This window comes from Aspergillus neoniger, assembly GCF_003184625.1.
Source record: "Aspergillus neoniger CBS 115656 unplaced genomic scaffold BO87scaffold_12, whole genome shotgun sequence".
Taxonomy (NCBI): domain Eukaryota; kingdom Fungi; phylum Ascomycota; class Eurotiomycetes; order Eurotiales; family Aspergillaceae; genus Aspergillus; species Aspergillus neoniger.
In genome coordinates, this window is record NW_020291140.1 from 686,133 (window position 1) to 699,173 (window position 13,041).

Sequence of the window (13,041 nt, forward strand, 5' to 3'; positions counted from 1 at the left end):
TATGGTATTTCACTTATCTGGGCATACAGAATGTGCCGACTACTGGTATTTAACAGACAATGCGTGATGTAGAATGATAAATGAACCAAAGCAACCAAGGACACAAAAAAAGAAAATAAAAACTGTCAGTGGAAATTTCTTACAAGAAGCGAAGAAGACACATCAAATAAGCAATAAGACAAAATCATATTGAACTGTGGGTAAACAAATTACACAGCTAGGAACTGAAATTGAATCGAAAAACACAACAAGAACAGAACATGTGGTTTATCATAGATCCGTGCATGCGTTGACTCTGCTATCGTTCACGGCGGGGAAATAAGTATCATATGCAGGCTTTTTTGGGTGCGCTCTTCAGTGAAACATGATGTGGAAGACTTGACGTCGCTGTTTGAATTGTAGTACTTGAGTAAGGAGCGGAGGCCCAGTGTTCGGTAAATCTGATAGACAGGTGGGTGTAGACGTTCAGCTCATTGAATGATCGGAATACATCATTCAGTTCTCTCCCATATCCCAGCTGCGCTGGTTAAGATGACGCATAGCGCGACGCTGAGGAGGTGCCGCCTTCTCCGGCGACTGCTCGGGGTCATCCCAGGACGACTGCATGTTCTTGAGAGCCTTCTGGCGATCTCCGCCAACAGGCTTCACGTTCTCACTGCTGACCTTGCTGCTCTGGGGCGACTCGGCGGTGATGTTCCAGTGGGTCTCGTAGTCCTTCTTGCGGTTGGGGCCGTTGTTGACAACAGACAGAGGGGCGTTCTCGTCAGCGGCTTCCTCTTCGTCTTGGAATAGATGGTTCTTATAGAGACTCAGTCCCTTGTTCTGGAAGGAACTGATGATACGAGGGGCGTTCTTGTCCTCGGCGGGGTCGTCTGTCAGGACAAAGTGGGTTTCGGCATCGCGACGGGGACGGTGCACCGGGGGATGGGCCGGAGGCGAAGTGAGGTCCGGCTCATCATCGCTCCAGCCAAAGTGACGGATTTGCTCTCCACGAAGGGGGCGCTTGGGCTTCTCGGGCGTCACAAAATCGTCAAAGTCCCAGTGAGGCGCCTGGCGCGACACAGGACGACTGGGCTTTTCCTTGATCTCCCTCTCACTGTTGTCCCCACCGAGCTCAAAGTGATCATATCGCTTCGGGTTAGCCCGATAGGCAATCTGCTCGTGACCACCTTCCGCAGCGACGGTTTCATCATCATCAAAGATACGGGAGCGCTGGAAGTTCTTGCTGGCACCAGCTTTGGGAGCGATCCTACTCCGAGACGGCGTGTCGGGAATATCGGCGTCTTCGTGGAAGATTTCCTTGGGGTCGCGGGGTGGGGGCTTTGCAGATGCAGGAGCACGAGGTGCGCGGACTGGCTCGCTCCGGTCCTTTTCAGGGGAGAGGAGCTCAAAGAGTGACTCAGCGGCGTGAGGATCCTTGATGTGTCTCTTTCCGGGGGAACCCTTCTTGCTACGTTCCTCGTTGCTCTCGGTTGTTGCAGGGAATGATGCAGACGCAGGTCCGTCGTCAACTGGGTTGGAGGAAATAGCGGACTTGATCAGGCGAATCTGATCCTTGGGTTCGCGAATCGGCCAGCCGCGACTACGGGATCCGATAACTTCGACTTGTTTCAGTAGCGACGCTTGGTCCCAGTAGATTCGGACATTTTGGATCTGATTCTGCGAATTGAAGCGAACGATATGGACCTGCGCATGAACAGAACGCGGCGTTAGTACAGGTATAGAAGAAGAGTAGAAGAAGGAGGTCACAAGACGCCCGACGTACCGTGGGGAAAGTCGCGACGTGGTCAGCCAGGAAGTTATCGTCCAGCGAGGGAAGATAGGCCCCGCCTCCAGACACAAACTCCAGGGTAGTTTCAATGTCCAAGCAGAGGGAGTTGGCGCTCTCAATCACATCCAGAACGTTTTCCGACCTGGTCTTGACAATTCTCTGCTGCTTGGTGAGGTGGCTGACGACGGCCGATGCGCCATCCAGCTTGGTGGTGGTGGTGATATAGATCAAGGACGCATTGGAGGCCAGGGGCGCCGAGGCTGGGTTAGCCAGAAAGCGCTGGTACACGTCTTTCAAAGACATGGTGGATTCGAGTGGATTAATATGTCAGAAACGAATGTGAGGGGGAGGGAGTGGTGGGTTGGGGTAAAGGAAGGACAAAACACGGGCAGAGAGTGAGTAGTAGTAGGGATGGATGTGGATGTTTGATGACAGGCCGAGGGAAAGTGAGAGAAGGGGAAACCGCCCGTTGCAGATTGGCGCGAACCACGTTTCAGAACCCGATTAACTTTCAAGCACAGAGAGTACAGAGTAAACCTGGACTAGAGTAATTGTAATGAATTTAATAAATAAATGAATGAATGTGCTGAGGATCTGAGTCGTGAGAGAAGAGGAATGCAGGCAGAAATCAAATCCAAACAGAGGGAGAAATCAATCGTCACTGGGGGGGGGGTTTGACTTTTAGTTGTTGTTGGTGTTGTTGTTGTTATGATTATTATGATTATTATTATTATAAGGGCCAGATTCACAACTACAAATTTGACTTCTCCAAGGGGGGTCTGGCCGATTCACCGTGAGCTATTCTTATACCTAACTACTTACTACCAACTGCACCACCAATTGATTAAGAGCCATTCTTCCAATGAGAAGGGGTGGCCGATCCAACCAACCAACTAATATGGGGTCTGGTTTGCCATCGGGCACAGTAGACTGCTACTGAGAGTGACGATGATCAAATAAACATGTGTCTTTGAACTCTGGGGGCATGACAGTCCATGGCTTTCCTGAATCTATTCGGGTCCATCACAATCTCGCGAGAAATCTCCCACGACGCTAAGGACTGGGGAAAGTCAAATGAGCCACGCGCACGGCTCCGACGATGGACACACCAGCGTTTCACTAATCGTGATGGGCCACCAACTACTAGTAAGTACTAAGTAACTAAGTAACTAAGTAACTACCCGCGTCTCTCCGGCAACTGCGCTTGGGCTCGGCTGGGTTCTTTGTTCATGCTGCCTGCCTGCATTATTCGGCTCGCTGCACTGCATTACACTCACTACGTATACTTGCTTGGCTATGTGAGTAGTAGGGAGTAACAGGAGTCTAGATACTATTGGACTCAGGTCCAGAACTGGTCGTGGTCTTTCATCTATCAATTAGTTCGTCTTTCTTTATTTTATTTCAGGCCTTCAGTCCGGCAAGCCAAATTCGGAAGTTTCCGCCTTAGATATACACACATATAACTATCCTCCTAACTGGCATGGGAGATCCTATGCCCTCCCCGTCGTGGTTTTTCTTCTCAGGTGCATTTAGTGCCTGGTTTCGCAGCAATCAGTCAGTCCCGTTCGCCTGCGCGGGTTTCTGCAAAGAAAAGGCACGATATCATGCCGGTGGATGATATCCAAGCCCAAGACTCCGCCTTGGGCGCGCTCTCATCATTCTACCCATGGGCGCACCTTCTTGCAAGGCAGAATTCTTTCAACATGGTTGTTCTTGTGTGAGAAATTGTAGAGTAAGGAAAGGGTATCAACGATCCTTTCAATAGTCACGCGATATCAATCATTAGGGTAAATGGTGGAGGTTAACGGCGCATCACAAAAGGCATTACAATGGTCTGGTTAGGAAAAGGAAAGTAAAACGTCAGTACATCTGCGTCAAAGTCTAATCCCAAGAGAGGTTGGGAAACTCACCCGAGGTAATCTTCCTTGATCGTTCCAATGGCATTGATCGCCGCAACGTCGGGCTTCACACCGAGGATCTTGAGCCGTAAACTGGTCCCCTTCTCGATGACTTGGTCCGCATGGTCTGTGTATTGCGGCGGTACTGTGTTCGGTTCCCACTTGATATCGGAAGGAATGTTCTTGCCAACTTGTTAGCATCCGACAAGGCTAGGTGATCCAACTCAAACTCGGTCGTCGACATACTTTCCGTGCAATGAAAACAGACAATGGACCGGCCAAAGTGAAGATACCCGTGGGCTTGACAGACGTAACAATCGCATCGACCTACAGGGTTCTGGTCAGAATCAAATGCAGCCCTGTTTCAGTGCGACTCCAAAACGTACGGTCTCTCCGCGGAAGGGCTTCCAGATAATTGCCCGATACTTAATCGTATATTCTGCCTGTCCGCTGCCTGGAAGCACCCGTCCTTCGCCAATATCAACCATGTCCATCACACAGATCACGAAATGGTCGCCCGTACAACGTCCCTCTTCCTCCTCGTTTAACCGGTTGATGAGATACTCGCGCATGTTGGGCCCGAAGTAGGACGGGTGCAAGGTGATAACCTTGACCTCTTCTTTAAGGAAAAACATGTTGTAGACTTGTGATGGTCGAGAGTATGATACACAATTTTGGTTCAACAGCCGGTGCGGTGGTGGTTCGGTTTACGCGATAGATCAAGCTTCAGCCAGTATCTTACTGTTTCCCGAGGATTGGATGGTGCAGTTCGAATATCTCGAGTGGCCCGTGTCGTTAGTCCAGAGTAAGTCAAATCGCTATGAATGAGTGAAGCGAATGAACTAGGTTTGCGACAAATAGACGAGCACTTGCCGCCAATACTTGATGACAAGATATCAACGACTGGGAAGACCAGAAAACTGATTCAGCAAGTCAACAGAAGAAGGGAGCGCGCGTTCAGGATAAAGAGCGCAGAACAGAGCAATTGCAGCAGATAAACCCTGCCTTCAAACAAGATCGGACGAGAAGAAGGGGCAGTCACCCGTTAATTCGACACCAAACTCATAGCGGTCACGGATTTCCGTCTGATCAGCTCGAGCTGGATACTCTCACGTGACTATCTGGAGAGCACCCCCACGACGGTCATTAATTACACAGCCATACGCCGTTACAAAGCCAATAGAGTGTAGCTCCGCGCACTGCCGGTCATGACGAGACGCAGCGTGTAATTAATCACGATATCCTCGGTCCTGCCTTTGTGCAACGAATTTACCTAGGCCGGGATGACGTCTGCACAAGCATAAAGCCAGGAACAAATCATAGAATGTCCTATCTCTCCACCTGCTGATCGGGTCAGATCAGGCAATATCCCCAGACAAGAAACCAAAAAAAAAGGAGCTGGTCTCACGCTCGCCGTTATTCTTTTGTTGCGCCCATCTACATCGGACTTTCGAGCCATAGCGGTAATAGCATACAAAGATGGCCTTGAATCTCGAAAAGCAGCTTCTGTTTGTAAGCCTCTACCGCAACACCTATCACAGTGTTCAGTGTTTGGCGCAAGATTTCCATGCTGACGAGCCTCACAGTATGGAGCCTATCACAATAACCCAGTATGCCATGCTATTTGCCCCATTTGCGGCTTGCTCTAATGGTCCCGTCCAGGTAAATGTTGCGATACACATCACATGCGTGCCGATACTTCTGTTCACAGGAATCGCTCTGGTACGAACTGCTATTCCCTCAACCCTTCATAGCGATGGACCGCTAACGTTTTATGAATCTACTAGGCGTCGAACACACCGGCCTTCGTGAATCTGCCCGATGCGCTGCAGATCCAAAACCTTCCTCCTAATCTCGGAACGATCGCAGCCATTATATACTCCACGTTTTACATCCTCCTCGAACCTGTTGCTGGGGCACTTGTCGCTCCCCTTATAATCGCTGGTACGGCCTGGGCGAACCATCTACTGGCTACGTATGGCAACAGCGTCAACTATTGGTTTGCTGGAATCCATGTAGTGTCCTGGCTGGCTCAGTTTGTCGGCCATGGTGCCTTTGAGCGCAGAGCTCCGGCCTTGCTGGACAACCTCGTCCAGGCGCTTCTTCTGGCACCTCTCTTCGTCTGGATGGAAGTGCTCTTTTTCTTCGGCTACCGTCCGGAGCTGAAGGCCAGATACGATCAGAATGTGGAAAAGCAGATTGCCGCTTTCAAGGCGCAGAAGGGCAAGACTGCCAAATAAGCGCTGTCAAGCTATATGGTAGGATGACCCGATCTCTATTTTTACATGGGAGTTGCATGGCTAGTAGCGGTGATTTTGCTGCGAGTTATGTTGCCATGTCAATGATTCGAACTGAGAGCATTGCTCTTCCTTAGCATTAGTTTTTGGTACCTCTGGAGTTTTGAGATTGATGTTTGCAGAGTGCAATGTCTGTCAGCGCTACAGTAATAATATCATACTACGTCGGTATTTGGAGTCAATTATTAATGAAGAGCGAATTTTACCAAAATGATTGAATAAATCGATGTTGATGCAGGCTTGACATTCATGCATCCAAAGTGGATCATGATGTAAGCCCCGGAGGTACGGAGTAGGAACCTGGGCAGTGAGGACTGTAAGGAGGGAAAATGGGGAAGGGGAAATAGGAAAAAGGTCGGGTATGGTTGGTATGTGAATATAAGAGGGGGGCTTTTTCTGTCATACAACATGCACAGAAGAAGACGAGAACGAGAGACAAATTACATATAATTAAGAAGGGAAAAGTTTGGAACAAGTCTTGGACTTGACGGGCAGAAGGAGGAGAAAAGAGGAGGTATATGCTGGGTAGCGGTAACATACGAACGAACCAGTTGGTCGCAGCCATGGGAAGGGCCCATGTCGAGCCGGTGTTTCCCACCGGGACAACCGGTCAAAGCAGTGAGGTGAGTGAGTGCGGTGTCGAGCAGAACGGGGCGGGTTGTTGTTGGCAGGGCCCTGCGGGCGGTTGCTGCGACGAAAATGAACTGAGTAAGCCAGCCAACCAGCAGTATCCGCAGATCCGAGAAAAGGAACAAATGAAAAATGGGATGGCCAGGTGGCCCGGAGAAACAAGCGGTTACCGCTTTCCCTCACAACCCCCGTCAACTTCAGAGCAACAATGTTAACAATTCCCTACCATAGAATAAATTTATGAAAAGGGTTCAAAGTGTAGGGGAACTAATAATAATAAATTTATGGACTAAAAATAATGTAGTAGTAGATCGGTGGGAAAAAATAGCAGACAAAAAGTGATGGAATACATCACCCGGCAACGAGTTTCTTTGGGGTGGGTGGGTGTCCCGTGAGCGCACTAGGGCGGCTTCGGAGGTTGGTGAGGTCTCGGCAAACTAGGATTAGTGGCAGTCCTGAGAATCCTCCCAACCCCGACGACAAAGCTCTCCTTCCATCCATCCACAATCCTTTCTCCTCTTCCTCCCTCCCCCCAATTACATCTCTCCTTCAGAGAAACCACTCTCCCACTCCTCTGAACCCCCATCACAATGTTCAGAAACGCTTTGCGGCAGTCTAGCCGCACCGTCGCGGCTGCCTCTGCCACTGGCAGGATCGCTTCGGTGAGTCCTATCCCTGTCCAGGTCGACCATACCTTCGCCATCTGGCCGATTCCATCCAAGAAGTCATCTCAATGATGCTTGCCATCGCCTCTCTACACATCGCAATGCTTCCTGCTTCGCTTTTACGCGTTTTGACTGCGTGGTCGTGATGTTGACAAATTTTGCGTACGACTACAGGCTCGCGCGGCTGTTCCCGGCCCTCTCTCTGGCGCCTCCAAGCAGATCCGTTCCTACGCTGCTGAGGCCAAGGCCTCTCCCACTGAGGTCTCTTCCATCCTTGAGCAGAGAATCCGTGGTGTTCAGGAGGAGGCTGGTCTTGCCGAGACTGGACGTGTCCTTTCCGTCGGGTACGTGAGGAATTCTCCCTCGGTTGAAAATTTTGGCCGCCGCTTCAATTCCATCGATATCATCGAAATATTCGAAAATCCGGCCATTATTTGACGCTCTCCATCGAAATCAATTGAAACTAATGTCAAAATTAGTGACGGTATCGCTCGTGTCCATGGCATGACCAACGTCCAGGCTGAGGAGCTGGTCGAGTAGGTGCCCCCGTTCTTTATATATGCCTTGTTTATGTTCCAATCAATTGACAAATCATTAGGTTCGCCTCTGGCGTTAAGGGTATGTGCATGAACCTCGAAGCCGGCCAGGTCGGTGTCGTGCTTTTCGGTTCCGACCGTCTCGTCAAGGAGGGTGAGACTGTCAAGCGTACCGGAGAGATTGTATGTATCTCTGTTTTTTTTTTTTTTTTTTTTTTTTTTTTTTTTTTTTTTTTCACGCCCAGATATCAGCAATCTTACTTACAAAAATCATCTAGGTCGATGTCCCCGTTGGTCCTGAGATGCTCGGCCGTGTCGTCGACGCTCTCGGTAACCCCATCGATGGCAAGGGCCCCATCCCCACCAAGGTCAAGAGCCGTGCTCAGCTCAAGGCCCCTGGTATTCTGCCCCGTCGCTCCGTCAACCAGCCCGTCCAGACTGGTCTGAAGTGTGTCGACTCCATGGTCCCCATCGGCCGTGGTCAGCGTGAGTTGATCATTGGTGACCGTCAGACCGGTAAGACCGCTGTCGCCCTTGATGCCATGCTGAACCAGAAGCGCTGGAACAACACTTCCGACGAGAGCAAGAAGCTTTACTGCATCTACGTTGCCGTCGGTCAGAAGCGTTCCACCGTCGCTCAGCTCGTCAAGACCCTCGAGGAGAACGACGCCATGAAGTACTCCATTGTCGTTGCTGCTACTGCTTCCGAGGCTGCTCCTCTGCAGTACCTTGCTCCCTTCACTGGTTGTGCCATGGGTGAGTGGTTCCGTGACAACGGCCGCCACGCCGTCATCATCTACGATGACCTTTCCAAGCAGGCCGTCGCCTACCGTCAGATGTCCCTGCTGCTCCGTCGTCCCCCTGGTCGTGAGGCCTACCCCGGTGACGTTTTCTACCTCCACTCTCGTCTCCTTGAGCGTGCCGCCAAGATGAACGAGAAGCACGGTGGTGGTTCCCTCACTGCCCTCCCCGTCATTGAGACCCAGGGTGGTGATGTCTCCGCTTACATTCCCACCAACGTCATCTCCATCACTGACGGTCAGATCTTCTTGGAGTCTGAGCTGTTCTACAAGGGTATCCGTCCCGCCATTAACGTCGGTCTGTCCGTCTCCCGTGTCGGTTCCGCTGCCCAGGTCAAGGCCATGAAGCAGGTCGCCGGTTCCCTGAAGCTGTTCTTGGCTCAGTACCGTGAGGTTGCTGCCTTCGCCCAGTTCGGTTCCGATCTCGATGCCTCCACCAAGCAGACCCTCAGCCGTGGTGAGCGTCTTACCGAGCTCCTCAAGCAGAAGCAGTACTCCCCCATGGCCGTCTCCGACATGGTTCCCCTGATCTTCGCTGGTGTCAACGGTTTCCTCGACTCCATCCCCGTCGCCAAGATCCTCCAGTGGGAGTCTGACTTCCTTGCTCACCTCAAGAGCAACCACCCCGAGATCCAGGAGACCATCGAGAAGGAGGGCCAGGTCAGCAAGGAGCTCGAGGCTCAGCTCAAGGAGATCATCCCCACCTTCAACAAGTCCTTCAACGCATAGGTGAGCAACACAATGCTCTTGGGCGAATAGCCCGCCATGTACCGAATCAATCCTGACTCTATGTGTATAGACAAGATAGCTTGTACAATTTGAACCCACTGTTTTATTTTTTTCTGTTAAACCAGAGCTTCGGGTCGGTCGAGATATTGGGATGAGGTGTAGTTTGCAACTATGCGATGAATATTTTACTGCCAGATCTATGTAGCTTATGGGACGACGGAGAGCAGGGTAAAGCGGTGGTGCGGAGAAAGGCAAAAAAGATACGATTAATATCCTGTACGTTTAGATCATTTCGCGCGACAAAGGGAACGGAATTGGACGGATTAACTGGTTTGGCGTGTAATACCTTCCAGCTGGTCTCGGCTTATGAAACCTTTGTCTACATATATGCAGCCTGAATATGATTTCCTTTGTTCGATTAAACTTGGTACTCTGAAGGGTGCGTATGAAGTAGTCTTTAGTAGTTGCTCTGATAGTTGAACTACTAAATTGAACGCTCCAGCTTTGATCTCTGGCGGTCATAGCGGCCAGTCTGGGGTAACTCGACCCAGCACGAACCCATGGCATTAGATGAGGGTCAAGTACTAGTAGGATATATATAGAAGCCATTGGGGTCTCATTGCCGGGTGGCGCCTTCTTCCCCGGTCGAACTGGTGGACATAAAACTAGGGTAGATGATCTGGGGTTGAAAACTGCAAGCAATACGGGGGTCCATTCGTGTAAATGTCATATAGCCAGCAATCTGATGTCAGAACCATACCATCTGGGGAACCAAGGGACAGTCGTCCCAGCAAATTTGCGGGGAATGGACAGAATGAAGCTGTGCTGCTCGCCGTCTGGAGCCGATGGGATGGGCCGAATGCGGGCATTGCGTTTATCGATAAGCGAGCAGCCTTTTCCGTCCCAAAATTTCTTTTAATGCCCCTCCGCCATAGCCCACCTTGAAGTAGAGAGTGTATTCCCTCCCATCCCAATTGCTTCGAATCATTCTTCCCTCCCATTCGCAAAGATGGCTACCACTTCTGACTCGGTCCCGGCCTCTTGCAAGGTCATGCTCTCCAAGCATGTTGCCAATCGCCTGCTTGCGGAGGTCCAGGAGGGCGTCCATACCCTGGAGAAGCCGCCTCACTTGGTGGGATTCCTTGCCAACAACGACCCCGCGGCGTTGATGTATGCCCAGATGACGGAGAAGACGTGTCAGGAAAAGTGAGCATTCTCCCAAATTTTCACTCCCAGTTGCGTCCGTCGTGCCCCTGTGGTTACCGCGTCTGGTGGCCCCTCGGCGCGCATATGACTCAACCCTGCGATGTCGGAGCTCTCCTGGCACGCAGGCAGTATTGTGGGATGTCACTTCGTAGCTAACGTAGTCTTTTTATCCATTCCACAGTGGCTTCCGCTACTCCCTCCGTGAAGTTGCCCGCGATGATCTCGAGCAAGCTATCCTCGCAGCCAACGCCGACTCCGATGTCAACGGCATCATCGTATACTACCCCATCTTCAACAACCGCCAGGACCAGTACCTGCAGCAGATTGTCGACATAAATAAGGATGTAGAGGGTCTGAGCCACCGTTACATTTTCAACATGTACCAGAACATTCGTTTCCTTGACCCCGAGACCAAGAGACAGAAGTGCATCCTCCCCTGCACCCCCCTCGCTGTCATTAAGATCCTTGAATACCTCAACATCTACAACACGATATTGCCGTACGGTAACCGCCTCTTCGGACACACTATCTGTGTTGTGAACCGCTCTGAGGTGGTTGGTCGCCCTCTCGCTGCTCTGCTGGCCAACGACGGTGCCTGCGTCTACAGTGTCGACATCACCGGCGTTCAAAAGTTCACCCGTGGTGAGGGTCTGAAGAAGGGCAGACACGAGGTTGTCGACCTGGAGGGTAAGACCCTGAAGGATGTGGCACCTCTGTGTGATGTTGTCATTTCCGGTGTTCCTGGAGAGAAGTACAAGTTCGATACCAGCCTTCTGAGAGAGGGTGCTGTGTGTGTCAACTTCTCCAGCGAGAAGGTACGTTCCACAGCCATTTACAATAATAATACTTTATTTCAAAGGCTAACATAGGGTGTGAACAGAACTTTGGACCTGAGGTCAAGGAGAAGGCCTCCATCTTCGTTCCTTCCATCGGAAAGGTCACCATTGTCGTCCTGATGCGCAATTTGCTGGTAAGCAATTACTTTATATCTTCGCCGAAGCAACTTCATCCACTAACAATGTCCTTCAGAGACTCATCCAAAACAGCCGTGTGGATGACGTGAAGCCCGCTGAAGCTACCGAGCGTCCGGGAACCCTGGAAGCCGCTAACTAACCATCCTACACTACGACCAATATTCTCTAAAAAGTGCCACGGGAGACGAATTAAGAAGAGCCAGTCATAGATTCCTTTTTATTTCCACTTCTTCTATTGTATCTTTCCACTGAAGCCATATATCATGCGACCCAATCATTCTTGTATAAAAAAGACAAAACCTATGCCTCATTTTTGCTCAATTATTCCCTGGTTCTCGTCTCTTGAGCCCTTCCACGTGTGGGAAATGAAATGAACATACATGTATTCTGTCAATATATGATTCCCTACGTTCATTTTATGACTGAATTCCTGAACAACAAGACACACTTTCATTTCTGGAAAGAAGAGAAGACTAATGCAATCAAGGTCAATAAACTCCAATTTCCTTTCCAACCCACTAGATTATCCACAACCAGCACCCCATATACATTTCACTTCCTCCTCTTAACATCCTTGCTCTCCTCCTCAACACCTACTAAACTCGCAACACCCCCAGTCTTCTTCTGCGTCTCCTTGGCCGCCAACCCCAGAACCTCAATCTCACCAGCCAGCCAGGCCCTCAAAGGCTCGGGGTGGAATGTCCCATCCGCAGCAAACCACTTAGTGAACGAGGTCTCGATCTCCTTCTCCTGCAGCGTCTTGCCTTGCGCCGACTTATACTGGACCCGCAGCTTGTACAAGGGAGAGTGCTTCTGCATGGAGGACCGAATGATGATCTAGCATATCGTATTAGCTCACAGCCGAACTAACCCACCTTTCAGCGATATTGGAACGTACCGTTTCACCCGACTTCCGCTTTCCACGGAATACCTCACCTGCCTCAACAGCCCAAACCCAGTACGTGAGAAGCGAGTTCAAGGTAAAGTACGACAGCACGGCTGCGATGATCCATGGTGAATGTGTCGCCTCCCAGTTAAGCTTGCGTTCAGCATAGAAGCTGAACCCGGCAATCGCCACGGCAGCGTAGCCCAGGAATAGGTGGACATTGGTCTTGGTGTGGTCTTGGGCGAAGGTGTAGGGTTGAGGGAGGGAGCCGAGGTAGGGAGCTAGGGCGTCATCGGTTGTTGATTTTATGTCTGTTCGATGGGATCGTTAGCCATCTCCGTGGATACGGTACATAAATCGCGAGGGCAGTGAGCATTGCGTCGTGCTGATTATATGTGTATATGTAGTAATAGTGATGTTTATCGCGAACTAACCATTGACCGAGTAAACGGGCACTTTTTGGACTTCTGAGGACGCCATCTGGGAATTTATTTTTCAAGCCAAATAAGACAAGATAGAGTACTAATTCCCCCAGCTTTTCAATGTAAAATAATTCAGGAAAGGGTGGAAGAATACTTCGTGGAGCTCTGATCTAAACCGGGGAAGAGTTGCGGCGAGCTGTCCCTTTCGCAAGCTAATGGCATGCGCC

The 13,041-nt window shown here is 50.6% G+C and overlaps 6 protein-coding genes across 6 annotated transcripts; 3 read left to right on the top strand and 3 right to left on the bottom strand.

The window, feature by feature from the left end:
* Positions 1-283: 283 nt before the first annotated feature.
* Positions 284-2,193, bottom strand: BO87DRAFT_31752 (uncharacterized protein). Its single transcript, XM_025619769.1, has 2 exons — positions 1,766-2,193; positions 284-1,686 (listed from the first exon to the last, which is right to left on the bottom strand). Exons 1-2 carry the CDS (start codon positions 2,072-2,074, stop codon positions 496-498), a joined length of 1,500 nt encoding a protein of 499 aa, XP_025481002.1. The 5' UTR covers positions 2,075-2,193; the 3' UTR covers positions 284-495.
* A 947-nt stretch (positions 2,194-3,140) lies between these two features.
* On the bottom strand, positions 3,141-4,724 carry BO87DRAFT_375713 (DNA-directed RNA polymerase II subunit RPB7). The gene is made up of 4 exons (XM_025623113.1): positions 4,056-4,724; positions 3,916-3,996; positions 3,682-3,851; positions 3,141-3,605 (listed from the first exon to the last, which is right to left on the bottom strand). The coding sequence occupies exons 1-4, from the start codon at positions 4,302-4,304 to the stop codon at positions 3,596-3,598; spliced, it is 510 nt and encodes a 169-aa protein (XP_025481003.1). The 5' UTR covers positions 4,305-4,724; the 3' UTR covers positions 3,141-3,595.
* A 238-nt stretch (positions 4,725-4,962) lies between these two features.
* BO87DRAFT_375715 (2-hydroxy-palmitic acid dioxygenase MPO1) lies at positions 4,963-6,173 on the top strand. The gene is made up of 4 exons (XM_025623114.1): positions 4,963-5,181; positions 5,256-5,279; positions 5,332-5,391; positions 5,457-6,173. Exons 1-4 carry the CDS (start codon positions 5,149-5,151, stop codon positions 5,907-5,909), a joined length of 570 nt encoding a protein of 189 aa, XP_025481004.1. The 5' UTR covers positions 4,963-5,148; the 3' UTR covers positions 5,910-6,173.
* A 960-nt stretch (positions 6,174-7,133) lies between these two features.
* Positions 7,134-9,579, top strand: BO87DRAFT_375717 (F1F0 ATP synthase subunit alpha). The gene is made up of 6 exons (XM_025623115.1): positions 7,134-7,258; positions 7,436-7,605; positions 7,741-7,797; positions 7,860-7,980; positions 8,076-9,326; positions 9,397-9,579. The coding sequence occupies exons 1-5, from the start codon at positions 7,187-7,189 to the stop codon at positions 9,324-9,326; spliced, it is 1,671 nt and encodes a 556-aa protein (XP_025481005.1). The 5' UTR covers positions 7,134-7,186; the 3' UTR covers positions 9,397-9,579.
* Positions 9,580-10,239: 660 nt separating this feature from the next.
* Positions 10,240-12,144, top strand: BO87DRAFT_332618 (methylenetetrahydrofolate dehydrogenase (NAD(+))). The gene is made up of 4 exons (XM_025620375.1): positions 10,240-10,532; positions 10,714-11,347; positions 11,413-11,502; positions 11,562-12,144. Exons 1-4 carry the CDS (start codon positions 10,336-10,338, stop codon positions 11,643-11,645), a joined length of 1,005 nt encoding a protein of 334 aa, XP_025481006.1. The 5' UTR covers positions 10,240-10,335; the 3' UTR covers positions 11,646-12,144.
* On the bottom strand, positions 11,765-12,998 carry BO87DRAFT_458232 (signal peptidase complex subunit 2). The gene is made up of 3 exons (XM_025628859.1): positions 12,827-12,998; positions 12,405-12,703; positions 11,765-12,343 (listed from the first exon to the last, which is right to left on the bottom strand). Exons 1-3 carry the CDS (start codon positions 12,870-12,872, stop codon positions 12,059-12,061), a joined length of 630 nt encoding a protein of 209 aa, XP_025481007.1. The 5' UTR covers positions 12,873-12,998; the 3' UTR covers positions 11,765-12,058.
* Between the last annotated feature and the right edge of the window lie 43 nt (positions 12,999-13,041).